The sequence below is a fragment of the Anopheles marshallii genome, chromosome 3 (genome assembly GCF_943734725.1).
Source record: "Anopheles marshallii chromosome 3, idAnoMarsDA_429_01, whole genome shotgun sequence".
NCBI classification, from domain to species: Eukaryota; Metazoa; Arthropoda; class Insecta; order Diptera; family Culicidae; genus Anopheles; species Anopheles marshallii.
This window is the reverse complement of record NC_071327.1, coordinates 48,448,898-48,475,593: the sequence shown is the minus strand read 5'-3', so window position 1 is coordinate 48,475,593 and position 26,696 is coordinate 48,448,898. Positions and strand designations below refer to the sequence as shown.

At 44.0% G+C, this 26,696-nt stretch overlaps 7 protein-coding genes across 7 annotated transcripts; 5 read left to right on the top strand and 2 right to left on the bottom strand.

Annotated features, from left to right (window-relative positions):
• Positions 1 to 3,935: 3,935 nt before the first annotated feature.
• Positions 3,936 to 8,675, top strand: LOC128712745 (probable chitinase 10). The gene is made up of 9 exons (XM_053807619.1): positions 3,936 to 3,991; positions 4,888 to 4,963; positions 5,097 to 5,178; positions 5,397 to 5,647; positions 5,724 to 6,896; positions 6,964 to 7,075; positions 7,137 to 8,107; positions 8,192 to 8,393; positions 8,467 to 8,675. Exons 1-9 carry the CDS (start codon positions 3,936 to 3,938, stop codon positions 8,673 to 8,675), a joined length of 3,132 nt encoding a protein of 1,043 aa, XP_053663594.1.
• A 1,917-nt stretch (positions 8,676 to 10,592) lies between these two features.
• Positions 10,593 to 12,841, bottom strand: LOC128715357 (uncharacterized). Its single transcript, XM_053810239.1, has 3 exons — positions 12,589 to 12,841; positions 12,201 to 12,517; positions 10,593 to 12,134 (listed from the first exon to the last, which is right to left on the bottom strand). Exons 1-3 carry the CDS (start codon positions 12,839 to 12,841, stop codon positions 10,593 to 10,595), a joined length of 2,112 nt encoding a protein of 703 aa, XP_053666214.1.
• Positions 12,842 to 15,398: 2,557 nt separating this feature from the next.
• Positions 15,399 to 15,916, top strand: LOC128712744 (uncharacterized). The gene is made up of 2 exons (XM_053807618.1): positions 15,399 to 15,627; positions 15,696 to 15,916. The coding sequence occupies exons 1-2, from the start codon at positions 15,399 to 15,401 to the stop codon at positions 15,914 to 15,916; spliced, it is 450 nt and encodes a 149-aa protein (XP_053663593.1).
• A 4,882-nt stretch (positions 15,917 to 20,798) lies between these two features.
• Positions 20,799 to 21,512, top strand: LOC128712743 (uncharacterized). Its single transcript, XM_053807617.1, has 3 exons — positions 20,799 to 20,877; positions 20,954 to 21,118; positions 21,184 to 21,512. Exons 1-3 carry the CDS (start codon positions 20,799 to 20,801, stop codon positions 21,510 to 21,512), a joined length of 573 nt encoding a protein of 190 aa, XP_053663592.1.
• A 687-nt stretch (positions 21,513 to 22,199) lies between these two features.
• On the top strand, positions 22,200 to 22,755 carry LOC128712741 (uncharacterized). Its single transcript, XM_053807616.1, has 3 exons — positions 22,200 to 22,365; positions 22,426 to 22,607; positions 22,675 to 22,755. The coding sequence occupies exons 1-3, from the start codon at positions 22,200 to 22,202 to the stop codon at positions 22,753 to 22,755; spliced, it is 429 nt and encodes a 142-aa protein (XP_053663591.1).
• Positions 22,756 to 22,928: 173 nt separating this feature from the next.
• Positions 22,929 to 23,494, bottom strand: LOC128713666 (signal recognition particle 19 kDa protein). The gene is made up of 2 exons (XM_053808529.1): positions 23,210 to 23,494; positions 22,929 to 23,147 (listed from the first exon to the last, which is right to left on the bottom strand). Exons 1-2 carry the CDS (start codon positions 23,492 to 23,494, stop codon positions 22,929 to 22,931), a joined length of 504 nt encoding a protein of 167 aa, XP_053664504.1.
• An 889-nt stretch (positions 23,495 to 24,383) lies between these two features.
• Positions 24,384 to 25,987, top strand: LOC128712740 (terpene synthase). Its single transcript, XM_053807615.1, has 5 exons — positions 24,384 to 24,464; positions 24,562 to 24,716; positions 25,002 to 25,510; positions 25,650 to 25,777; positions 25,883 to 25,987. The coding sequence occupies exons 1-5, from the start codon at positions 24,384 to 24,386 to the stop codon at positions 25,985 to 25,987; spliced, it is 978 nt and encodes a 325-aa protein (XP_053663590.1).
• The last annotated feature ends 709 nt before the right edge of the window (positions 25,988 to 26,696 follow it).

The window sequence follows — 26,696 nt, the reverse complement described above, 5'->3', positions numbered from 1 at the left end:
CATTCGGTTCGCACACGCATGCGCCGCAACCGCACACAAACACACTGCCAGAGAAAGCGCGAGACAGCCGAACGTGATAACAACGCTGATGACGGGGAGAAATTCGTCCGCAGGCTTTGTCTGGGACCGGGAGTTCCGTTACGAATTACCTGCTGGATGGTGCCTATACCCAAACCCGGACATGCCCAACCCGGACATTGCCACGAGGGTCCAGTGCTTCGACTTGAAAGGGCTCCGGCACGATCAGATGCAACGAACCGTGAATAATTTGATTTTCACCGCACCAGGATGTCATACACTGGGGCCACTGTTGGATGGGTTGAAGTGAGACCCGGCGTCATGTACGAGCAATAAAGTATGCTCTGGGTAATGGGAGTTTTTTTTGCAGAGTGGTGGAACCACCTATCATAAGAGCATTCTGGTGTGCGTGATGTCCTTCGTATCTTCCTAAATGGCATGCGTGCCCGGCCATGGTGTCTCCAGTTTTCTGCCTCAGTGAACATTGAAGTCCCAAAATCGCTCCAATTAGTGATTATTTTTTTGTCAGTTCATTCAAGAATACATAACGGAGTACCGCGGGCTAGCTTAAAATCGCTCTAAAGTGCCTATGCTCGGATATTCCAATGCACCGGTACCATACCAGGAGCATCAAGTAGCTGACAGATCGGCACCACGCATGACTGCACAGCGGAGTCCTAGCAACGAGGATAGCAACCAACTGTCAGGCGCAACACATACACCTAAACATCCTTCGCCCTTATCAATCCTGCTGCGACATTCTGCGCTCCCGGTACACAGAAAATCACAATTTTACGCTTGATTGAACAGAAGTCCCTCTGATGGAAAAGTTAATTGAGCTGTCAGTCTCGGCACCATCCGCAACGCCCACGCGAATGGCACATGAGTTCAAAGGGATTTTTATGCTAATGAGGTTTTTCTTTCACACAGTCGCTGGAAAAACCAAAACAAACGCACCCCCGCGTGTTCAAACTGTAGACCACGTGTCGCTTTCTTTCTACGATCACCGCTAGCTCCGCGCAGTGTTGGGCTCCTGGTGAAAGGAAGCGTTTGTTTTCGCTTCACTGCACACGAATGACAGTTGTGACAGTTTTCGGTAATTGAACACGTGGATTTTCCTGCACCCGGCCTCCATTCACTAACATTCTGGTAGCCAGCTGTAACATAATCGTTGCGGTGCGCACGCGCTCCACTGTTGTGGTAGGTCAGTGATAGGCAACCCTCCATTGCCGGGTACGTCTAAAGGGCCAGTTTGCTACAGGTCGGTGTGGAATAACTTTCACCAGCTGTTAAGTCACAGGCGTATAGGGTGTGGGAAGCCCTTTTTCAATCGCGTACCTGTTAGAGGAACTGCTGATGCTGATGAAACATGTTTCTTCTGCTTTGACACCTTTCCAAATGTGGAGATAGCAGCCTTACTACCTTTTAAAGGCACATGCCCAACGGAACACCATCCCATCTTCCCGATGCTGTGTATTTTTCCCTCGAGCAACTAATGGTTAATAAATATTAAAATAGCTTGAAACAATGATTTATTACACAAACGCTCGTTCCTCTAACACCACAAACGGTTAGCTGCTCCTAATGCTACATCCAAAAGGTGTCCAACAACCTGAGCTTCCAGTCGTCACAGTCACGCAAAACCATTAACTGTTGGTGGTCCGTTTCAGATGGAACCCTTGCGGCTGCACGGTGCTTACATTAGGAAAAGCGTGCATCCACTGCAACCCCATACATCAGTAGCAGTTCCATTCCATTAGTGGCACTTCCTTTGTGGCGCCTCCGGTGCTGGCAAGTCTGAATGTTGCGTTGATTCCCTGCTGCAAGCAATCATCCCCCATTTCAGGGGATAAAGCCCTGGATGAAGTGATTTCACTTTTCCATCTCTTCGTCGTGCCACCCCCGAAGATCCAACACCTGAGAATGGTCATTTCGTTGGCGGGAGTTTCTTCACCCTTTTTTGATCGCATGGGCAATGCTGGGAATGTAACGTCATATCGTCGTGCAGCTTCCCATGCTAACGCACCATCGCACCATGCCTGATAACTGCCATCGATAATAATAGTCGAACTCGTGAGTCGTGAGAATGATCCACACGCAATGCTGCCAGCACTATGGAATGGAGTGTCATATGCTAATGAGTGCATGCTGAAATGTCTATTGCGTAAAAGGCAGTTCTCTTTGGAAGATGTTGCTTTGACTGGTTAAGAATTATTAGATGGCAAATTGATGATGTTGATGGTGATTTAAGTATATTAAGGGCCAATCAATTCCAGCAATAATTATAAAGTTTGAGAGCAAAACTTTAGCTTTTCTTAAGGAAAACTCCAAATTTCTTTGTATTTGTTATAAATTCTATACAATCTGATTTATATAATACTGCAATAACCATATCACTTGTCTCCTGTTGTATAAATATTGTTTCCACAATATTTATCCGCAAATGACATAAAATGAACACTTACCTAGTATCTTTTCATAAAGGACTATATTTGAACATACACATTGAGCATAACTTGACATTGTTAAATATTTGGAAAGCTATTACCATGCATTAACTTCAAATATTTGTTTTGTAAAATGGCAAACGCACAACCATCTTAGAATTTTGTTCAAAATTCAACAGATCAAAAAGCTAACAAAAAGGTAGACATGACAGTAATTTACGCGCCTACAGGTGGGAGATAAATGAAAATTATAACCTTGAGCTAATTTACACAGTGTCAGAACAAACCACCCTTGTACACTAACAGCAACTTGTCGACGTACTGATTGAATAAACTCCATTTAGGTAATTACCCAAACGACAGATGCAAAACAATCAAACCGATCCGTTCTCAACTGCTTTTTGCCTGCTGTGGGTGTGCTTTACCTTTCACTGAATAAATTGCACTATTTGTTAGGGTGTGTGTATTAGATTAACAAATCACCAACTGATCTAAAGCTTAGGTTATTGTAAATCTACAAACATTCCCAACCACAAGACGAACCACGAGCATTCCACCAAACGGAGTCTGCATTGTGTGATAATATGGCACACGGTCTGTGATTTGTAGTGAATCGGACAGTTTGGCGATTGCTACGAGCTTGGGCCCGTTTCCCTGCTTCGCAGCCATACCGTAACTTCATGCGAAAAGGGGAAAGGGATAGCGAACGGGGAAGGTGGATGGGGGGAGTTTTGCAGCTAACCTCAAATGGACACGCTACATAACCCTCGGCGGCTGGTCCGCGGTCTCCTGCTTAACGTCAGCGGTGCTGCAGTGTTGCTCTGCCTGCAAGTCTGCGAATGTAACACCGTATCACTTATGTAACCGTTGTCCAAAAAAAAAAAGACTTCTTTTTCGGTTAGCTGTTTTGGGGACAGAGGTTTGCGGATCATCAGATCAGATCCGACCTTTTCTGCTTGCAGCTGCAGTTTTATAATTTATAGCCAATATTTGTGATGACGAAGAAACCACATGCAGATGATGTTATATTCGACCGATCGTACTGTTCTTGTTCTAAATCTACTCGACCAGCGACAGATGTTCCAAACAACAAAACTTCATGCAGCTGCAGATGTTGTCTGGGAAACCGTCTCACACTGAATGCTATGCCATGTTTCCCAGCTGTGGTTAACTGAGTTCCGCTGATGATTCGTAACCAATCGCCAACGGTCGAGTCGCTGATGCTGAATGCCGTTTATGACTCGTCTGGTAGACCCAATTGCGGTCAAGTACATACTGATTGGAGGCTGCTAACTGAAGCTCAATCTTAGATAAATCGTTTGCCTCCAAACTTGAACTTAGCATACAGCCTATAGCAACACACCTTGCCAGAGAAAGTCCTATTTGGGTATGCCGAAAAAAACGGGCGACTATCAAAATCTGGCACCTAATTTATCGCCTCCAACAGAAGCGTTGGGGATAAACACAGTAATGGGGACAAGTTTGCAAGTGCTGATGGTGCTACGCAGCGTCGGCGGCGCGCTAACGTATGTTTATTACCACCTCGACATTTTGCTGTGGCATTTGATGTATGTTTCTAAACATTCTCGACGGTGACGGTGTGACAAAAGGCCAAACGGATTAGGGCGAAGAAGCTGCATCCATATTTTGAAAAGGTTTGTTGCAAAGAGAGCTAATCCCGTAACGTTTGGTAGAAGGATAGGTTCGTCGTCAACCGAAAAGATACCGCTCACAACGTCAGCACATATGCACGGTAGCCTCGACCACGTTCACGGATCATCGCAATCGCTTGCATCGCTCAAAATCTTATCGTGAGCACGATCGCAATCATAATCACCCCTACCACGCGCTTCCCCCGAATCTATTAATCAACTCGACCCAATTATCTGCTGCACCATTAGCGTTTCACTGGTGGCTTCAACGGTGCTGCTGCTCGCCGGCAGATCGCTAAGCGCGCCGATTGTGTATGCTGGCGGCATCATTTGCAACATCAACGTCGTGATGCCTTACCTTCAGCGTGGTGCTTTTGAGAATGGGCGAATCGATTGTGTTTTTTAACCCGGGGTCCGATCGAGACGACTCGATCCTCGGTTGCAGTGTAGCTCTTGAGCAGTTGAAGCAGTTGCGTTTTTTTTTTCATGCGAACGATCGTTCTCTCATTCTCACCAATTTGCAGACCATTTTGCGGTGAACTTGACGGAGTCCACTGATTATCTAACGGACGAAGCAAACCGTAAAGATCCACTAGACCGATTAGATAACCGCTATTAAGTGTGTTTCTGTATCGTTCCCGATACTGAGAATCTAGATTTGATGGCAAACAATAGAAACTAAATGGTTTCAAAGCCATTGGTTAATCAGTTTTATGTTTTTCCCCCTGCTAAGTGTACTCTTCTCTAGTGATACCTCTGTTTCTAAACAGCGTAAATGTCGACATCGAAATATACCAGTTGCGTACGAAGGAGGTGCTGAATGGTTTCACCGTGAACTGTGCGGGTGTGTGAAACATTTCGACAAACTGTTAGTTACCATATTGAACATCACACATTAAACGCGGGTTACCATAGCATGTAGCACTGCGCGACCGACTGCCAACTGATGTATGCTTTTCCTCTCTTGGTCCACTTACAGTTAACACCTCGGATACTAAGAATAGCGATAGTGCTATGCATCCTCATCGCGATCTTCTCCCAAGCGACAGACAGCGCGCAAAGTAAGTACAGCATCTTGACATTTATGTATGTATGCAAGGTGGTATTTATCACACAAAAACTAGGGACAAATAAATCATTGTCATGAATTGCTTCAGACCTCAATACCATCAAATGCCACGAACTTTTTACTTGTTTTATGTAAGCTTTTGCTAATGGTTATTATAAATGTCGCATACTCTTATCTGTCTGTATTATGTGCTCTATTGCTCTATTGTAGCAAAGCGAAGAATACGGCGGCCAACGAACCTTAAGTCATCCGTAGCAAAGCCAGAAGATAATCAAATCCCACCGAAAAAAGCACAAGATCGATCGGATCAAGCGCCCGCCTCAGCAACGAATCGATTCCGTGTGCGCACGAAAACACGTGGCTCCGTGGCGGCCGGTGCTGCTGGTACTGCCGTTGTAGCTGGTGCCGCTACTTCCGCACTGGTTTCAAAGAAAGCCCAGATCGACAGTGATGGCTACAAGGTAAGACCAATTCCACCCTGAGCTGTTTATCATCCCAGCAAGCATTAGACATAACCTCTGCTTTTCCTTCAAATAGATCGTTTGCTACTACACCAACTGGTCGCAGTACCGTACCAAGCTCGGTAAGTTCGTCCCGGAGGACATCCCGGCCGATCTCTGCACCCACATCATTTTCGCCTTCGGTTGGCTGAAAAAGGGCAAGCTGAGCTCGTTCGAAAGCAACGATGAAACGAAGGATGGCAAGACGGGCCTGTACGAGCGCATGATGACACTCAAGAAGGCAAACCCCAAGCTGAAGGTTCTGCTCGCCATCGGTGGCTGGTCGTTCGGTACGCAAAAGTTCAAGGAAATGTCAGCCACACGGTATGCTCGCCAGACCTTCATCTATTCGGCCATTCCCTTCCTGCGCCAGCGTGGCTTCGATGGGCTCGACATGGATTGGGAGTACCCGAAGGGTGGTGACGATAAGAAGAACTTTGTGCTGTTGCTTAAGGAGCTGAAGGAAGCGTTTGATGCTGAGTCGCAAGAAATTCGCCAACCACGATTGCTACTGACGGCGGCCGTCCCAGTGGGTCCGGATAATGTGCGCGGTGGATACGACGTACCGGCTGTGGCCAGCTATCTCGACTTCATTAACCTGATGGCGTACGATTTCCACGGCAAATGGGAACGGGAGACTGGACATAATGCGCCGCTGTACTCGCCCTCGTCCGATAGTGAGTGGCGTAAGCAACTTTCGGTAGACTACGCCGCTAACCTGTGGGTGAAGTTGGGTGCACCGAAGGAGAAGCTCGTCATCGGAATGCCCACTTACGGACGATCGTTCACACTGTCAAACACGGAACGCTACAAGGTGAACTCTCCTGCTAGCGGTGGTGGTAAGGCTGGCGAATACACGAAGGAGTCCGGATTCTTGGCGTACTACGAAATCTGCGAGATGTTGCTGAATGGTGCGGTGTACATTTGGGATGATGAGATGAAGGTACCGTACATGGTGGACGGCGATCAGTGGGTTGGGTTCGACGATGAGCGTGCAATCCGTAACAAGATGACCTGGATCAAGACGAACGGATTCGGTGGTGCTATGGTGTGGACGGTCGATATGGACGATTTCTCCGGCACGGTTTGTGGCGGAAACGTCAAGTACCCTCTGATCGGGGCAATGCGGGAAGAGCTGCGCGGTGTAAGCCGTGGAAAGGACGCGAAGGATGTCGATTGGTCGTCGGTGGCCGCTACCATCGTCGAGAAGGTAAGATATCTGCGCATCACTTTGACAACCTTCATCCCCCCGAGATAACATATGAATTGCCTTGCAGGAAGTGGAAAAGCCGGCTCCAATTAAAATCTCCGTTTCGGAACTACTTGCCAAGGTGCAGAAACCTCAGAAAAAGATCATCAAACAGGGTCTTGCAACGGTGGAAAAGAACTGTGCGTATCTTCTTCATTTTTCCCTAGAATTCCCTGCAATTCAATTTATTTCCCTTTGCAGCACGACCAGCCCAAGTGTTCTGTTACTTGACGAGCTGGTCTGTGAAGCGCCCGGGAGCCGGAAAGTTCGAACCGAAGGACGTTGACGCTAGCCTCTGTACGCACATCGTTTACGCGTTCGCCACACTCAAGGACCACAAGCTGACGGAAGCCAACGAGAACGATCCGGACATGTACGATGAGGTGATTGCACTGCGCGAAAAGAACCCCGACCTACAGATTCTGCTCGCCATCGGTGGATGGGCGTTCGGTTCTACCCCCTTCAAGGAGCTCACTTCCAACGTGTTCCGCATGAACCAGTTCGTGTATGAAGCGATCGAATTCCTGCGCGAGTACCAGTTCAACGGACTCGACGTCGACTGGGAGTATCCCCGTGGTGCTGACGATCGCAAGGCTTACGTTGATCTGCTGCGTGAACTCCGCGTTGCGTTCGAGGGTGAAGCAAAGACGTCTGGACAACCTCGTCTACTGCTGACCGCTGCAGTTCCCGCCTCCTTTGAAGCGATCGCCGCCGGGTATGATGTACCGGAGATTTCGAAGTACCTCGACTTCATCAACGTAATGACGTACGATTTCCATGGACAGTGGGAACGTCAGGTCGGTCACAATTCGCCTCTCTTCCCGCTGGATTCGGCCTCCAACTATCAGAAGAAGCTGACGGTGGATTACAGTGCGCGCGAATGGGTGAAACAGGGTGCACCCAAGGAAAAGCTACTGATCGGTATGCCCACGTACGGTCGATCGTTTACGCTCGTCAACCAGACGCAGTTCGATATTGGTGCTCCCGCTTCCGGCGGTGGTTTACCGGGCAAGTTCACCAATGAGGCCGGTTTTCTGAGCTACTACGAAATCTGTGCCTTCCTCGGAGTGGACAACACGACGCTTGTGTGGGACTCGGAGCAACAGGTGCCATTCGCTTACCGTAAGGATCAGTGGGTCGGTTTTGACGATGAGCGATCTCTCAAGACGAAGGTAATGAAGCGTGGGACGTGAGGTTGAAGATGAATGTATTGGAATGGAATTGATATGACTTTTAACGGTTCCCACGTTTTGCAGATGGAATGGCTCAAGGAGGAAGGTTTCGGCGGTATCATGGTGTGGTCGATCGATATGGATGACTTCTCGGGTCGCTGTGGAAGCGGAAAATACCCACTGTTGAACGTACTCACCAGTGAGCTGAAGGACTACAAGGTGCAGCTGGAATATGATGGCCCGTACGAATCCTACGGTCCACGTGGTGCCTACACGACTAAGGATCGTAAGTATAGCTGCAGCACGGGGAGGAAGTGTTAAAGAATGTCTTTTTCACAAACACTTTAATGCCTCTTTAGCCAACGAAGTGACCTGCGCAGAGGAGGATGGCCACATCAGCTATCACCCGGATAAGGCCGACTGTACGCACTACTTCATGTGTGAGGGAGAACGCAAACACCACATGCCATGCCCGGCCAACTTGGTCTTCAATCCGAACGAGAACGTTTGCGATTGGCCAGAAAATGTCGAAGGTTGTCAGCATCACACGCAGTCGCCGGCGGCTTAAGGAGTCGAGCCACAAGAAGGCGCGGTACCAGTGTTTTCCGCAAGGCGAATATCGTGAGCCATTTTACAATCTGTCTTCTATACGCGTCCTGTTTTCTATTCTTTTCTGCTCTATACTGCCTCAGACCTTACTGCCGTGTTGTTAGTGTTACTATTGATAGATACAACAAAATACTCTGCACTGCCAGTACACAAACGAAAAAGGAATCAGGAAACATCTTTCCCCGTAGTGTACTTCTGGATCGATTTTGACACGACAGTATGGCATTAGAAGCGACTCGCGAAGCCTTGGAGCCACTGTTTGTAAATATATTATATCGTATGCCACATGTCCCCTTTTCTTCACGCTTTCATGCAAAATTGTGCACATGCAAACCGGAGAATTTCCTTCAACATACAACATTGCTCTCGATGTATGCTGAACAGCATCGTCGGGAGGGACCTTACGGTCAACCTTCTTATTCCCTGCCTACAGATCGGACATGCACGGAGGTGCCGAAAAAGAGAAAATATATCATTTATTTATATGAAACCTTCTTCCTTCTTGCAAACAAACAAATCCCGTTGGCGGTTAGTCTTCACGGACAAGACTATGAACCGGTAAGGGGGTTTGATGAATATGTTTGCGGTCTACTCTTTAACTTTGCTCTTGTTCTAAACATTTAAACGATGCTATTTATGAAAAAAGAGATAAAGCTTAACGACGGTGGCTGAAGATGCACTACTAATGCATAAAGGCATAAGCCTCCCTCTGGGCCAACCATGCTCACGCTCACGCCTTTGACAGCGATCACGCTAATAGTTTCGAATGTCGCTTACCGAACTACACAAATCAAACAGAGGAACAGAGGAGATTTATTTTGTACACCTTTTTTCAACCGTGCGCTATAGGAATAGGCACAGCAGCTAAAAACCGATTGACACCTCCGAAGATTGTTTGCTTGTTTTTTTTTTAACACCAGTAATATCTGTAAATGTCGTTTTTGATAGATGTATAAAAACTGTGATAATTAAGTGTATATAAAAAAGGAGCCAGCGAATGCTAAACCAGTGTGAGGAAATTATGAATGGAAAATGGTGAATGGGAGGGAGCGGAAAGTTGGGAAGCCGAATGAAAGGAAAGCACATCGAGCGCCTCAATAACAACAGAAAATGAACACAAGAAAGTAAAAAGAATTTGAGACAACAAGCAAACAGCACAGAACAAATGGAGCATAAAAGAAAGCGAGAAAAAAAGGACAAAGTAACAACAAGCAAGAAAAACGAAACAACTAACAGCACAAGCGAGAGTAGGAGCTTACTTCTAAGCAAAAGAAGTTGAGTGCACGAATGAAGAAAAGCAGGAACTGTTTAAGCTAAACAGATAGCTCATTTTCTGTTTATGAGAAGATGACAAGTAAGCTGGTAAGGAGAACGGAATTTGCACGATCGTATAGCTAAAACAATGCGAAACGGAGACAAAATAGCCTCATCGTTACACTGCAACGGAAAGACGACGTATTAGTATTTTCCTCTCTTTTAACGGTGAGTGGTGAAAATGTGCAATTACATCCAGCCAGTACCAGTACAATGCGATGGATTTAAAAAAAAATGGAACGATTGTTATTTAAAACAAATGAAAAGCCAGAGCTAAACCTGAACATCACCGATAGAGTGGCGTAGTTTCCGTGCCGAGTGTAAGCGATCGAGAAGCGTATAAAAACAGCTGCGACAACAGCTTTATTTTTAATGTAAAGAAAAATATGTTAAATGTACTTTTTTGATGAATAAATCACTTACTAGTATAAACATGGGGACAATTCAGTATTTTACATAACAAAGATACAAGACACGAGACAAGAGTAAATTCTTTTCATATCTATACGATTAATTATATTATGACTCATCTTAAACCTATAACACATTTCATACAGTCCTTTCAGTGATACCTTCTATTACTGTGCGAACTTCTACGACTAGATGCGGACCGGTAGTGACTCGGTCCGACTGCACTACGACCATATCCCCAGGACGTAGGTTCATAGTGAGCTGGACCCGATTCAAACTCCTCGAATCCGAATGAACTCATGCTGCCGGTTTCTTTCGCCAGCAAGTAATGGGGCGGTGGTGTCGGTTGCGGATACAGAGCTTCCTCCGAGTTTAGCGCGAATGTCGGTGGTCTATTCTCAGCCTCGGGGAAATCTACCGGTGGGCTGGCTGGCGGCACGGGTGGAATGAATGCATCCGGTGGTGGCGTTACTGAGGGATACATCTCGTAGTTTTTATCGGGCGGACCGAACGATTCGTACAGCACCGGACCAACTTCTGCCGTCGGTGGTTCGAACTCATCGCGTAGCGGGCGCGGAGTTGGCTGGAACGGTTTAGTCATGTAGAGACGGGCAATTTCCGCCTCTTTGATCTGTCGACTAACGATCTGGTTGAAGGTGAATATGTCGGCTGGGTGGCGAGGTGGATATTCGGGCCAGTCCTCTATTTCGTTGTCAGAGAACGGATGTACACCGTGCCCGCCGTAGTATTCGCTGCTGTCACCGGGGCTGTCATCGTACGTACTATGCTCAACAGGCTCATCGTAAGCGGGGTAATGTTTCGAGTTATCGTATTGGTCATGAGGATGATAGTGGCTGGACGAATAGGATGGATCATACGAGGAGGAATATGATCGATAGGAGGAAACCGTCGGTGCCGGAACTCGGTGATAGGTTGCTGGTGGAGGCGGTGGCGGGGGTGGAGGTTGATGATAGGTTGGTGGAGGATGGTAGAAGTTAAAGTCGTAGCTGTCAAATTCGCAACCGGAGTAGCTCGGTTTGTCGAAGCTTCTCGATGATTCAATGCGCCTCGGTGGAGGATCCACGGTGATCATGGGTGGAGATGGACGAACAAAGTGTGATGGTGGTGGGGGTGGTGGTGGTGGAGGGGGTTGTGATGGTGGAGAAAATGAGTGAATTTTAGGAGGTTCCTGTTTTGGTTGCGGTGGAGGTCTTTTCGGACCGATCGGAGCACCATCGTACAGATTCGGTGGAGGAGTTAATGGATGCTCCGGGAAGGGCGTCACTGGCGGAGATAACGGTTGGGATGGCGGTGGTGGTGGAGGTGCCGAAGGTGTCTGTTGGGGGGATGGTGGTTGAGTATCCTGTGGTGGTTCCATCGGCTCCGGCCTTGGTTCCGAAGCAGGTGGTTGAGCTGATTTCCCCCTTGGTTCTACCGGGTACGATGCTGGATATGCAGGTCCATTATGTTGTGGCGCAGGTTTCTGATGATGGTGCTGGAAAGGCTTTCGGAAAGGATGTTTTTTGGGAAGCTTTTGACGGTTTGTCCACACGGCTACATCCATAGGTACATGTGCTGGGTTTGGACGTTTGTCGGGCATTGCCGCACGGTATCCTTCCTGCTCATCATACCCTCCATAATGTTCTCCACCTTCATGGCCCTCGTGACAGGATGATTCAGGAATTTTTCCCTTCTACAAAAAAAACAAGAAAATTTTTAATAAAATGCAGGGAATGGAAAACATGATATGACAACTCACAATCACCACGTGGAACTTCATGTGCTTGTCATGGAGCTTCTTGTGCTTTTTGTGCTTATGCTTCTTCTCCTTGTGCTTCTTATCTTTGCAGCATATAAACTGTTTTCCTCCATGTCCGTGTCCCTCATCATGTCCGTACCCTTCACCATCATAATGTCCATCATACCCTCCTTCATCGTGTTCGGCATGCTTTTCATAGCACGACATCGAATGACAAAAACGTGGCTCTCGCACATAGCTTTCTTCCGGTCCATTGAAGTCACATTGTACATCCATCTGTTCACATAGCCGCCGCACTTGCATGGTGCAGTTTTGATCTACAGTATCAAAAAGATGAACAGCACGTTAGATACCACTTCTGAACTGCATTACTTACAACAAAGTGTACCTCCTGCACTATCTGGTGGAAAGTCACAGCTGCACTGGCATAAGTTCTCGCTCACCAACAACCCCCGACATTGGCACTCCCCGCAAAGACCCTGGCAAAGATCCTCTGGCGTAAAGGAACCGGGCCCGCTGAGTTCCATGAACTCTTGTCCTACCGTACTCTCATCCGCACCGACGATCTGAAGATGCCCCACAAAAAGGCAACCCACCAAACACCAAAACACAAACGCGCCGGCCATATTTCGGAACTCCATGGCACGGTTCTGATAAGCCCGAATGCCCGTCGGTCCGTATTTAACGAGAATCAAAGCGTTGCTCACCGCGCCGGATCCAATTACTGCACATCTGCAGACCTCATCTTCGGCCTTGTCCCTTTGTTTGGGAAAGGGCTGGAATGTTTCCAAGCATCTGGGATCAGGGCGCCGGGTCATATGGTCAGCTGCGTCAGCGTTAGCCGTCGCAGAAATGATTTCAAGCTGTTCTGGGGCGTGCAATGGCATCACAGCTGACAACTGCATTTTGGTACAATCTTTAACCTTTTGGCGACACCATCCCAAGGTGACTCCCCTTTTGCGTCGACAAACAATGTGGCGCTCTACGGCGTTGGAAGTTTGTCCATACAAGAAAAACAAAAACATGGCAGATAAAAATGAAACTGCACGCAACATTCCAACGGTGGGTGTTTACGTCCAGTAGGAAAGTCACGCATTGAACGCAGAATTATCCGTGGGGCAGATAGCGTTGCAAAATTAGCATGAGAACACGCACAAGAGCTGTTGAAGATTTGATGACAAATTTTATTTCTTTATTCAGCAGTTGTTTTGTTGAAACATCAATTAACTGAGCATACGATGAGCCATAATCAAAAAATAAATAAAATGATAAAAACAAATCTGATTAATTGTTAATTGATCTATAAAGACTAGACGCTGCGACTATAGGTTACGTGATTAAATTAAGTCTAGTAAGGCAGTTATGATCCAGTTGATCTTCCAGCCTAGCAATAGCAGAACCAACTAAAACCATGAAGATAGACAAAAGAAAGCAAGATTTCAAATTATTTTTAGAGTATTTTCTCTTATATTTTTCGTTTTGCAATGAATGTTGTTTCGTTGGACCATGTGAAAAAAACAGAACGTCGAAGCACAAAATAAAATAAAAACAGATAAAGTTAACGGAAACTATGAGAGTCTATCTATAAAACGTAAAATCTTGGGTGTTAAGAAATGTCCTTTTTTTTAAATATCCTATATGTTTGATTATTCTCTGTAACATAACGAGTCACTCAGAATAGTTCCTATCGTTATTTTTATCTCTTAGTCATCTCCTAAACCAAACCTAAACTTTTTCATACCATCCACAAATCAAGCAATTTTTCGATGCACTCATATTACAGGAACTATTAGAGGGCTAGAAGAATGTGGATAATGATAGAATCAGCTCTCATACCCATTTCAAATAGGGTTTTGTCAGTATTGTATAAAAAGCGGAAGCGTTCTCTTGTTGGAGAATCGCCTTGTTATAGCTTTAAGCACAGGTTGATCACTGTGCAACCTCAATTTTGGTCTTATTATTATGCAATGACTGACAGTAACACTGAAATTACCGGATGTCAAATGTTTCGGAAGCTTAAGATTTTGCTATATTACTACACACTAATATCGATAAGATAAAATTGAACGTCATTTGTTTTAATTCATTGTTTAGCAGATGATGTACGGGAAATAAGCAATAACTGGCCTAGAAATGAAAACTACAAAACAACAAATGCATTTACAAGCTACGCTATTATGTTAAATCACTGTTTATTTGTAATAATTTTCCTATTATTTTCAGTACGCATTTGAACAGCATTGCGGTTTGTGTTCCATGCGGCAGATGCACCTCGTCCCATTCGCGCCCTCAGGGAAGCCACTTGCCGTATATCGCGTGCAAATCTAGCTCCCGTGCGAGTCAAAATCAGAATATCGTTGTCTATGCCAGATCTCAGCTCATTCTTCCGAATGGCTGACAAACAGTTCGTCGCTAGAAAATGTCAGATTCACGTTTACTGGAATGATTATTGCTTATCTTTGTATTTTGAGTTACTCGATACTCACTTTCCTTGTTGTCGGCAGTACAAGAACAAATGCACTTCTCCCCAAGATAGATTCCTTTACAGCCACAGTGTTCACAGGCAGTTTCACACGGTACACCGCGGATGAATTGATTACCATGAAGTTGAAGACCATCTAGCGATCGATGAAGCATCGATCGATCAACATCACCAATCGATCGAGCTTCTACGAATCCAGCCAAGATCAGGAGGGTGAGACAGTACAGCAGAATGGTTGACCAACGGAAGGGCCACACGTTGCTAACAATCTTATAGGTGTATCGATTTGATGCCATGGCCGCCATTGCAGAACGTGACTTGTGGTGATAAAAGCAGACCGGCTACGAATGTACATCTTTCTCACAATCTGCGGCGTCTTTATTGAAACTTCACTCGGCGGAGACCTTGACCGGTGACTTCCGGGATGGTACAAATGGCGCACTTTTCCAAGGGAGTTCTCACTTTTGAAAAACACGCCAATAAACGTAACGCGAGCGCCAAGTTGTTTATTTCTCTACTTTGCTGACACTTAACCCACCTCGGTAGCTTTTCCTTTTGCTTGTAACGTCAGCATATATATCCTAAACCAAGAACAAGCGCCACATGGCGCCCTAGGTACCATATAAACGATTCACCAGCACAATATCAACGGAGAACCCATAGTTCATCAAGCACTGACAGAACGACCAAGTCACGCATTCAGAACCTTCAAGATCATGGGTCGACGAGTGGTCACATCGCTGCTCCTGCTTTTGTTGCAGCTGGGGCTTTTTGCTCTTGTACTTCCAACGGCAATCATCGCTTACGAACTCACACTGGAAGGCGAACTGGAAATCGGCATCAAGGATTGGTCGTGCAAATCGTACTGCAATAACTGTAACTGCACAGCCAATTTCGTCCCGGATGAGAACTTATGTCTTTGCTACTGTCAGAATCCGGCAGAAAGTGAGTATTGGGAGTCACTGGCACATTCCCCGCTCAAGTTTTTGATCTAATTGTTTTTTTTTCCACAGAAACACGATGCTTCCAGTTCGTGCGTGAAACGAACAACATTTTGGGCATCGAGTACGACCTGCAGGTGATGGATGCTGACGCCACTCCTAGCGTTATCGCCATGCAGCGCACTAAACGAAACACAGACCGATTGACTCGAATAGCGCAACGGAAGGAGCGTTTTCAAGCTCGCCGAAGTAATAGAATTTCACGTAAAAAATGGGTAAGAATTAGCTCCTAATTTAATGTATAAAAGTGTTCTTCTGCTAAATCAATCAATGTATTACAGCGCACAACAACCGAGGCTGCAAAGGCTTAAACCGCGACTTCATTGAATATGCAGGAAACTTCCTTAATGTAAGCTTAACCATTGACACCTTTACTGTTAAATAAATAAAATCAGACATTGAACAGCGATTTGCAAAACTTAAAGCGCTATGCTCTTGCGAATAAAGCAGTTCAAGTTGACAAAAATGCAATCAGAGGCCTCGACGTCGACGTAGGCGTGGTTCTCTATGATGACCTCGAAAACCAATAATACCTGAAATTAATACCATAACAACCAAGCAATAAGCGCCTCAACGGCTTTTCCGCTTAAGGACTCGAAAATGCTTGATCCGCCACTGGTTGCAAGAATTCAATAGTTTACGCACATTGAGCAATAAGTAGTGGAATATATGAAAATATTCCAGATTAACGATTCCGAACACTTTGTATCGAAATGAGTTTGGAACTCAAGTTTGAAACAAAATATTTGAAACCCTTCAGCTCAGATACACGGTTCCAACACGGAATGGTGCATGGAGTGCAGAGGTCTTGCATCAGGTTTGCGATTCACACATTCCTCGGTAACTCCGTATCGATCGATTGTTATTTTTTACGTGTTTTAATTCCTCAACACACTTTTCTAACTGTCATCACCGAACTTAAGCTTCATTTTCACTTCTGCTTAAGATCTTCACTTCAATATGAATTCAGATCGATTACTTCTTATCCCAATACAAGAGATCTACAGAGCCTTACGAAGCTTAAACTTAGTATTGGTAAGATTTTCAGTATACATAGTACAGAGAGCTTTTAGTAATTATTTATTATATGCCGAGGTACGAGGCACACTCAAATAAAAAATATATACATTATTTCTCATCAAATATTACATCAAATATCAATTCTACAATCAATTCATCAAATATAGCATCACGTCAATTGTTAATAATTGTTCATTGCAATAAATTGGCCTTAGATAAATCGACATTAAATTATTGCTGTAAATGCATGAACGAAACGTCGAATAGATTTATTGTATTAATTTTTTTTTCAAAATTATCATGCAAAATTATAAAACCAAAATAGCTGTAAAATAAGAGAATAAATTTCGAATTTTCATTGCTCACAAACAGAAAAAGCGTGTAGTCCTTGCCCCACGCTTCAAAAGCGAAACATAAACTAACCGCCGAAACAAACATTAAATTTTCGCTTCTTTTAATTTCATTTACGCTATACGTCCACCTGCCGTCAAAATGGGTATGCATATGTGCAAAAACAATCGTGAAAAACGCTAGAGACATGTTGTTTTCTCAAACAACAACGCGTAGTAGGATGTTGCGTTTGTGTCCTGCTCGTAAACATGACAAAGTTAGCCGGTTCTGGCCCACCCGTGAGGACGGTATGGCTACCGTTCACTAGAGGTCAGCCAAACAACCTTCATAGAGCGGTTCGTACTTTCTTTAAAGCCCAGCTAACTAGCGCTGGCGCACCGAGTAAATGTGCCTCGCTCAGCGAAATCGACTCCATTTCACTACCGGAGACGGAACTGAAACAGTCAGCAAAGTGACACCACCAAGTCAGCGGCTTTCACAGCTTAAGGAACGATGTGTTCGCACCTTGGGAGAAAGTGCCTATTGGCTTTCTCCATCGGTAGGTGAAAATCGCCCCGCTCAGCAGTGCTACTAACGAACCGTGATCCTCATATTTTGCCCCTTTTCTTGTCTCCAGCACTGATTATCTGCAGTGCACAAGCTGGTGAAGACGATGAACACCAAAATTGCAACATTAAACCACACGTGATCAGCTGTGATAAGAATAGTGAGTATCAGCTTCCAAAGTGACCTTTTTACTCCGTTCAACAATGTATCTCCTTCCAGAGCTTAAGTACAGCGTAGTGGTGAATGATCCCGATGGTGATAAGCTCGTTTTCAATCATAGCGTCGAACGGATACCGGCCACAAAACCAACCAAGCGATACCGCACCAGAAAACCCGGAATGAAACATGTGGAACGAGTGGGCATTTTCCTCAACCCGGCAGAAAACCGAGCATTGTTGAGGGAGAAACTTGCATTGATGATCGCGAAGAAACGCAACAAGGTGCAACGAGAACGCAATCGTATCGCGAGCAAAGCTGCCGCGCCGTAAATGAATTACACGAAAAAGTTAATCTTATTTATGATAAAGAATGTATCTGTCAACACGCATTTCTATTTTTATTTTTTCAAAGTCAGTGTGTTTTTGATACATTTCAATAAAACTCATTTACCCTATGGTCAGTAATATGCGTTGCAGAAAGATGTTTAAATTCTAGTAGAGTTTCCAGAATGTCTTCAAATAGTATAAAATATAGTGAAGAATCTTTACAAACTGCGATCTAATGAAGATTTCTAACCCACACCGAGAGTGTCATTTAATAGAGTATTCTTGATACATTTCGTAGTTGTGTAACACGTTCATCTATTCTTCATACACATTAGTGTTTTGTGAATCTGATTCTGTAACAAGAAACGGAATGAGTCTTTGAACTGTTTTGTGTTTTTAAAACATCAAGCACTAGTGTGATATTGTATTTTTTACACATGACGATCATTGGAGCATTTCTGCCGTATTCACTGTTAAAGTTTGGCAAGCGATTTGCTCATGTGCTATAAAAATAGCAGAAAATAGTGCGCATTTAGTTAGTTCGTTACTACTGAGACTGTGAACAGCGAGATTTACCTCAAGCAGTGTCTACAGATGTGTCTGACAGAAACAAAACAAGAGCCCTACGATCTTCTGGCCTGATCTAGTTTCCCTGGCTCCTTGGGTCCCTGGCCTGAAACAGCCCAAAGAGGTACAATATTTCAGCATATATAAAGTAAAACAACAGGCAGGCTGTTGAGTGGTGTAAAGCATACGGTGCGAATACACGATGTAGACGATAAATTATATAAATGATTAATGATATGATATAAATGATACCAAATGCTCACTTGATGACTGAATTTTATTGCCTGAAAGTTTCATAGACCTTTAGCTGATATACTACCCTCCACTCGCTGTCTACTTTTACAGCTTCCGTGCCACGAGATCAGACGTCAGGAAGCTCAGGTAAGTTAATGTGTTAGTCTGCTTCTCGATGTGACTGATGCACCTTCCTTGCTCTACACTATGTGCCCTTCCGATCCTTACGATCCCGTGTTCTTCTTCATATTCCTACTCGTCGCACGCGTCATGACTCAAACGATCCCTTAATTTTTGGCCTTCGTCATTTCTATGTCTTTTCTTACCTCTATGGCTGCTCCTTTTCTATGTCTTCCTTTCATTTCCGTCTTTCTTCTTTTAACTCCCTTTCCTAATGTTCAGTTTGGTGTTGCTTTCTTTGTTCCTTTTTCCTGTGAATTGTTCTTAGTTAGGATTAATCTAGTTTGTAAGATGGCATATAATTTTACTTTAAGTCTTGTTGTATAGCCCGTTGAGGCAAACAATAAATAAATGACATTAAATTACATTTCATTGACAGTTTTACAAGAATCAGTTGGCTAACTAATTTACTACAGCGGTTCAACCGTGATGCAACTTGATTTGAAATAACCATTAGTATTTTGACAATAAACACAGCTTATGCTACTTCCCGTTTATGATGGAGCGGTTATAATCCCATTAAGCAGCAGGAGTCATGGCAGCAAGGTAAATTACTTAAATTAAACCATTGAAGATTCTGTATTGCTGGTCGGGTAAATCTTCGTTGGATCAATTCTGTTCTATTGGACCAACCTTCAGTAAATTGCATCCAAGGTACTGAATTGAACTCAAGAATTGAACGAACCACTGAAGAGCAAAACGTATTTAAGCACATTGGTTCTTCAAAATCTTTGTTATTCCTAGTAATAAATACTAACATTGACCTTGTCTATTGACCACTGTTAAATAGTGGTCATGAAACGAAATTTTTTAATCAAGTATTGTTCCAAGGTGTAACTAGTGACATTATTAGCGATGGTCGCCAAGGGTATGTATGTATTGTATTGAACACATTTTACGATTAAAGCTAACCATAGTGTATTTATCGATGCATCGTTTAATAAGATTGAAATGACTTAAAACTAATTTGAATTAATTAGATTATTATTCTTCCATCAATTATATTTTGTATAGCTTCATGATTTTATGTATCAGTATCGGTTATTTATCTTTGATTATTATTAGCAAATATTTAGGATCACTAGCTGGAATTAAAAGAGAAAAAACTTCGAGCAGGAACCAACAATTGTACAGCCTCAACAGACTCCGGTGGACTAGTCATGTCATTATACCGGTTATGACACCGGACGACCCATCCAATAATGTTTTCTTCAGCTGCCTTCATGGACGGATATGGGATAGTAGAATCAAAAATGGGGGGAGAGATTATTTTTATCTCGAAACTTACCATTTATCGGCGTGTTCAAAGCACCCCAAATCCATTTAACCACGTTCAACGTCACCACATGTGAATATAAAACACCGGTACAAAGAAAGCGCTTGTCTCTTGCTAGGCCCTGTCGGGTGCACATCATGTCAGCTTCGGAATGTTGCCACCATGTACGAACGTTTTTACAACGCCCAAATGAGAACGGTTAAAGCTGCTAGTGTGTTGTTCTCCTTTGCAACCTTGACTCTATTCAGCTGTGCATATTTTTAGTAGGTTGCACTTGGTGGAAAAGTTTAAGTTGGTCAAAACAAAAAATAAACCTTCTACCCAGTAAGTACCCTCGGTTTGCAAGTCTAAACATTCCAAGTGTCAACGGTGATAAGTTCCGCGGAAAAACGACACACCGAACGTGAGGAAATGGTACCGGTCGGTCATTTAGTCCACAGCCAACGAACGAACACAATGCAGCCACAGCGACAGCGATTGTTTCTCGTACTAGTCGGAACGACTGTGCTACTTTTAGTGTCAGTACATGTGGACGGTAAGTAATGACCGTGAAAGTTCTTAAATCCTCCATTGAAGGGATATCACTAATCATGCTATTCTGTACTTTGCAGTGGTCACATCGGCATCCATTTATGCGCCCGATTTCAACGACAGCAGTGCACACTTCCTCGATCAACAGCGGTCTTGCCGTGATCTGTGCAGCTTCTGTCCAACGTGCAATGGGTTCTACTGTGGTGAAGAGTGTATCTGTGAATGTAGTCAGGATCCGTCTGAACGTAAGCAATCAGCCATTCGTTCTAGAGTATGGTTTGAACACATATTCTCATTTCTTCCCGTTTAGACGCCAAATGTATTGATCTAATTAAGGCCAACAGTGAACAGCTCGGACTGGTGTACGACCTATTTATCCAGCTGCCACAGAAACGATCCACGCGGGCACGGTTCGGACGGCGAGCAAATCAACCGGTAGCGAAAGACACCCCTGGAAGAGTTGGATTTCATAAGATCTTGTTCTCCAACTTTGCCTCCAAACGTGTCACGACTGAAGATCCGACGCATCTCACCAGCACGATGACGGAAAATGTCACGAGTGAAAGTGTCGTGTCTGTGACACGGCCAACCATGGAAAAGTCTGAAGTTGTAGATCTTTCTTACACGAATAGAACGTAAAACAGTTGGTAAGCGATGTGTTAAGGAAGAACTCATGAAAATGTAAAATATTGTAGGATAAAATGCAGTTGAATATGGACTGCTAACTTTAAGCATGTTATGCTCCCTAGTGTTATGATTAATTTTTATATTTAAGAAATAAAAATCTGCAATTATTAGCACACAAATACAAAAAAGGAATAATGTCTACTATCTCTTCGCGTTCGTTGTGATTTATCCTCGGAATGCTTTATGTAAAATGAAATTATTTTAATATGTTAATGTTAATTTAATACCTTACAACTGTTGTTAAACTTTCATGAACATAATTTTTAATAGTTACTAAAAAGCTACAGTTATATCACTGGCACCCGTAGCGATCAGCACCTGTCCATAAAGAACAAATACTGTGCTGTGCGTATTCTTCTGCTGTAGCTTAATAATATAATAGAATTCATGTAATAGACTCTAATAAAAAAAAGGTCGACAAAGTTAAAATTTTCCCAACGACACGTCCAATTCCGTCCCGATAACATTCTAACAACAAGCCGGAAGAATTGCAACCCTAGTGATACCCAACAGATTAATAACCATACGGCTACTCGGAAGCACGTTTTAGATTACACGTATTAACAGGTATAAAATGAGCCTGATGATACAAGTTCTAGCTCGTTTCTGGTTAACCAACGGGGTACATAGAAAGGAGAGATGGGTTTAAATCGTACATTACTTACCTTTTCGCTTGTAACGGTGCTTTGGTTCAACGCCGGGTGTGGACTACCGACCAAAAGTGCAACGGACGACACAGATACTGCCACTAATGCAGAGGATGATTACAATCCGCAATGTCTACCTTTGGACTACTTCGAAAAAGGTGATTAATTTTGAAATTTTATAAACTCTCCGTTCTATCATGACTTTCCTTTTGCGGTAGGTCAATCCGAGGAAACAAGAGTAAAGCGTGACGGTGATGCAGTTCTAGCGGATGCAACATCGACAAACAACGAAGCAGATGAAGTGGTTGCACAGCCGGGCTTCGTTGTGCCAGCCAGAAGACGGCGGCCCTGTTTGGGCAGACGTAGAAACTTTACGAAAGATTGTGGTCCACTGGCAAGGGTAAGTAACGATTGTGAGCGTAGTATCGCTGTGAATGGTACTAATAAATGCTAATACTACTTTCTAGGCGTACAAAGTAAAGAATTTTGTAATGGCACCTCCACCACCGATGCGGAGGAAGATTAAACCAGGCAAACCGGGCATTTAAAAAAATACCACAATGGAATAAAATTTAATTTTCTCTTTCACTTTCATAGTGTTATAAAATACATGCAATCACAATTTAGGCTAACGAGTTTTTTTTTCATTTATTGCCCTGTTTTTAAACATCCTGCGCTGTTTTTTTTGCGCTAGCTCATATACCTCACTTGCCTGTGTTACTTATCGACGTTTTCCTTTGCCCTTCTTTTGCGAATGTCCTGCACTGGAGGACGCAGCGGCCTGCGATTGTTCGGGTGCTTTCGTTTGTCTACTTTTCAACATCGGAATGGTCTTACCTAGATGCATCAGTAAACTGTCCCTTGAGGCATATTCCGAGTTTAACGGTGTACCATCGTCACTACGTAGCTGTACACGAATTCGGCCTCGACATTGCAGTTCCTAAAAGAAGAATATATTTTTTTATCGGTTCATATCGGCCTTTTTCGTTTACCCGGACATACCCTGCTACGTTCTCGTGGATACTGTTTCAACTCCACCAGCACGTTCATGTTCAATGCCTGCAGTACATCTCGTATTTCCTGCGGTGATGGATCATCCACGCAGCACTGTTTCGGGATTCGGCGACCTTCCTGTCTTGTTTTCTTACGATTGATGTACGCAGGATAGATGCAAACCCATCGCTCGCGGTCACTGTGCTTCTTGTCGGGTGACCAAGGTGCTAGGGGCGGTGGGCCAGCCATCCGCGAACCTCCAGGGTGCCCGGGATGTGCGTGCATCGCTGCCATTGCGATATTTCGTAGGTTGAATGGAACCAATTGGAGAATATTTCGGAAAACCTGGCGCGAATACGATCGTTCTCACGTTTACGTTCAAGAAAAACAACATTCGAAAACACTTCCCCTGACACGTCGTCGTCAATGTGTTTAATTTTGTCAGCGCACGTTACTGAAGGCATGCTCAATGACAACAAACCTCCCTTCAGAAAGGGCTAGCTGAAAGTGAGTTTTTAGAAATTCCCAGTGCATTCGCTGCGTCGATTACATTGTTGTGATAAATCAACGAAATAATAATGATACCGATTTAAACATCACGGTTTTGTACATCAATTCGCCATAAACTTAAAATTAAATTTTTGAAATTCTTCAATTGAGTCTTCAACTGGATGATATAGATACATCAGTGACAGTACTACTGTCAAATCAATATGGCTGTTAATCAAAACAAACATTTGTTCAGGTGTTTCGTACAAGTATTATCTAAACTTTCTGAAAATGCCTATTGTACAAACGAAGTAAAGCTTATCAAACATAATAAACTATTGCTAAGTATGTTTATGCGTAAGTGAAATTAGTATTTTGCATTCAGGATTGCAGCACAATCAGTGAGTAAGTTTGAGTAGAACAAATATCGACCCGATCGGAAGAGAAAAAAAACTAAATTATCTCCATTGCGGACTACTGCAGACCGCTGGGAAGGATTCGCTCGGTATGCGAACGGAGTGCGCAGAGTGTGCAGCAGTTATCGATCGGAGAAACTCTAGTAGCGTGATTTTAAACTGGTACAGCACCTAGTATCGGAAGCAGCACCTTGGCGTGTGGAGGTCGATCGTAAAAAAAGCGTTTGCACGCGTACAATTACAGACCCTTGTTGTGTGTGGTATCCTTGAGATCAACAATGTCGTCGTTCAATATGAATGAATTCAACGAAATTCTGGACAAGTGCCGTGATAAATCATCTCAAAAAGAACAGGATGAGGTGAATGTGACTTTCGATTTGGCTTTTGGCGTTGAATGCCCCTTTCCCGTAAAAACAAACGGCTAATATGTTCTTTGTTTTCTGTGTTTATCATCAGACATTGCTGCAACCGTTCTCATACATCCAACAAATTCCTGGCAAGCAGGTTCGCTCGAAACTAGCGCTAGCAATAAACCATTGGCTATCCATTCCCAACGACAAACTGGCCGCGATAAGTGAGATAGTCCAAATGCTACACAATTCTAGTCTGCTGTAAGTATCGTTCATCATGCTGACTCATATCCATACGTTGCTTGTTCGTGCCTCGGGGGAGAAATGTTTACGCCACTAAAGTGCGGTTGATGAAGACCAGCACCGTCAGCATGTTGTTTGTTTATGTTGAAGCAAATGGCACCCTACCTCACCGCATGCTTCACAGTTACGCTGCACAACCATACTAATATACTGTGTCTTGTATCTGGCCACCCCGTCTAATCCACTCCCCACCCAATCCCAACTGTCTCTCCGTTCGATGTTTTCTCGATGTTCTATTTCCAGCATCGACGATATCGAAGACAATTCTATCCTCCGCAGAGGTATCCCGGTGGCACACAAAATTTACGGCGTTGCGAGCACCATCAATGCGGCCAATTATGTCCTATTTTTGGCACTGGAGAAGGTACAGCAGCTCGGTCATCCGGACGCGACCCTCGTATATACGGAGCAGTTGCTGGAGCTGCACCGGGGCCAGGGTATGGAAATCTATTGGCGCGACAATTTTGCCTGTCCCACCGAGTCCGAATACAAGCAGATGACAATTCGTAAGACGGGCGGACTGTTCATGCTTGCCATCCGGCTGATGCAGCTTTTCAGTGACAATCGGACCGATTTCAACAAACTAACGGCAATCCTAGGGCTGTACTTCCAAATACGGGATGATTATTGCAACCTTAGCATGAAGGAATATTCGGAAAACAAAAGCTACTGTGAGGATTTAACGGAGGGAAAATTCAGCTTCCCGATCATTCACGCGGTACAGACGCAAAAGTACGATAAGCAAGTTCTACGTGAGTATTAGGTGCCGGTGGTGGAAAAGTTTGGAATCTTGCCAAGCACTCTCTGCCGACGGTGGTGGTGATCGTGGCTGTTAATTTCCTGAAACGAATAATTTATTCCGTTCCCTTTCCCTGGGTCTGTCGCATACAGATATTTTACGCCAACGAACGCGCGATGTTGAGGTCAAGAGGTATTGCATTTCGTTGCTGGAAAAGTTGGGCAGTTTTCAGTACACTCGTGACGTACTTGACGCACTCGACAAAGAGGCTCGCAAAGAGGTAAGGGAAGAATGTGGAATGCAATATGTGCCGGGGCACAATTTAAAAAACCAGAGCAAACAAAATGGTAACCCGCATCACTAATATTTCAATATCGATTTGCAGGTGAAAAGTCTTGGACCAAATCCAATTATGGAAGCACTACTAAACGATTTGCTTAGTTGGAAACAACTCGCCGACATTGGGGACGATGAAACGAAGCAATCGTAAGCGTGCAGCGGTGGAACAATTTTCCCACATTTTCGTATCACGATATGCGTTATTACGTTGTTCTAGCGGAAAGGGATAAACATATTCGACTTAAGCAAATCAAAACAGAACCAGATTCGATATTAGCGTACACTACGCTTACGGGTTGAGGATTTCAGTGTGAGCGACAATAATTAGGAGTTGAGGTTATTATTTTTATTTCCATTTGGTGATTATTCATCAACACGTTTGCTTATCGTGCAAATCCGGTGCAACTGATGATGTGCTGTGTCGCAACAATATTAGAAGCACAACGGAAGAGTTTGTTTCTGTTAGCAAATTCGTAAACGCATGTTATTATGTATGTTGGTGTAGCTTTTTCATAATTCAAGAACCTACACTGTGTAGTATATTACGAGCCATGCCTATAGCTTTAGAATGATATTGCTCTAAATCTAACCATAACTTGATATCGAATGAATGCGTTAGGAAGTGTATTGCCAAACAATGTTTCTTTCCTCGCAATGCAATGATCCATGTTTCTTTCTAGACGTGCTGAACATATAAGTTTATTTCGTTTTATAATGGTCAGCTGTCGCAGCAAAGGGGCACCTGTGTACTGTAAACAGACGAGCGGCGACGGCACGGTCAGCACATGGTTTATACTATTAGTTTATTTTGATTATGGCTGGTTTTTGTTTTATTTAAGTTCCATACAAAGATTTCGTTT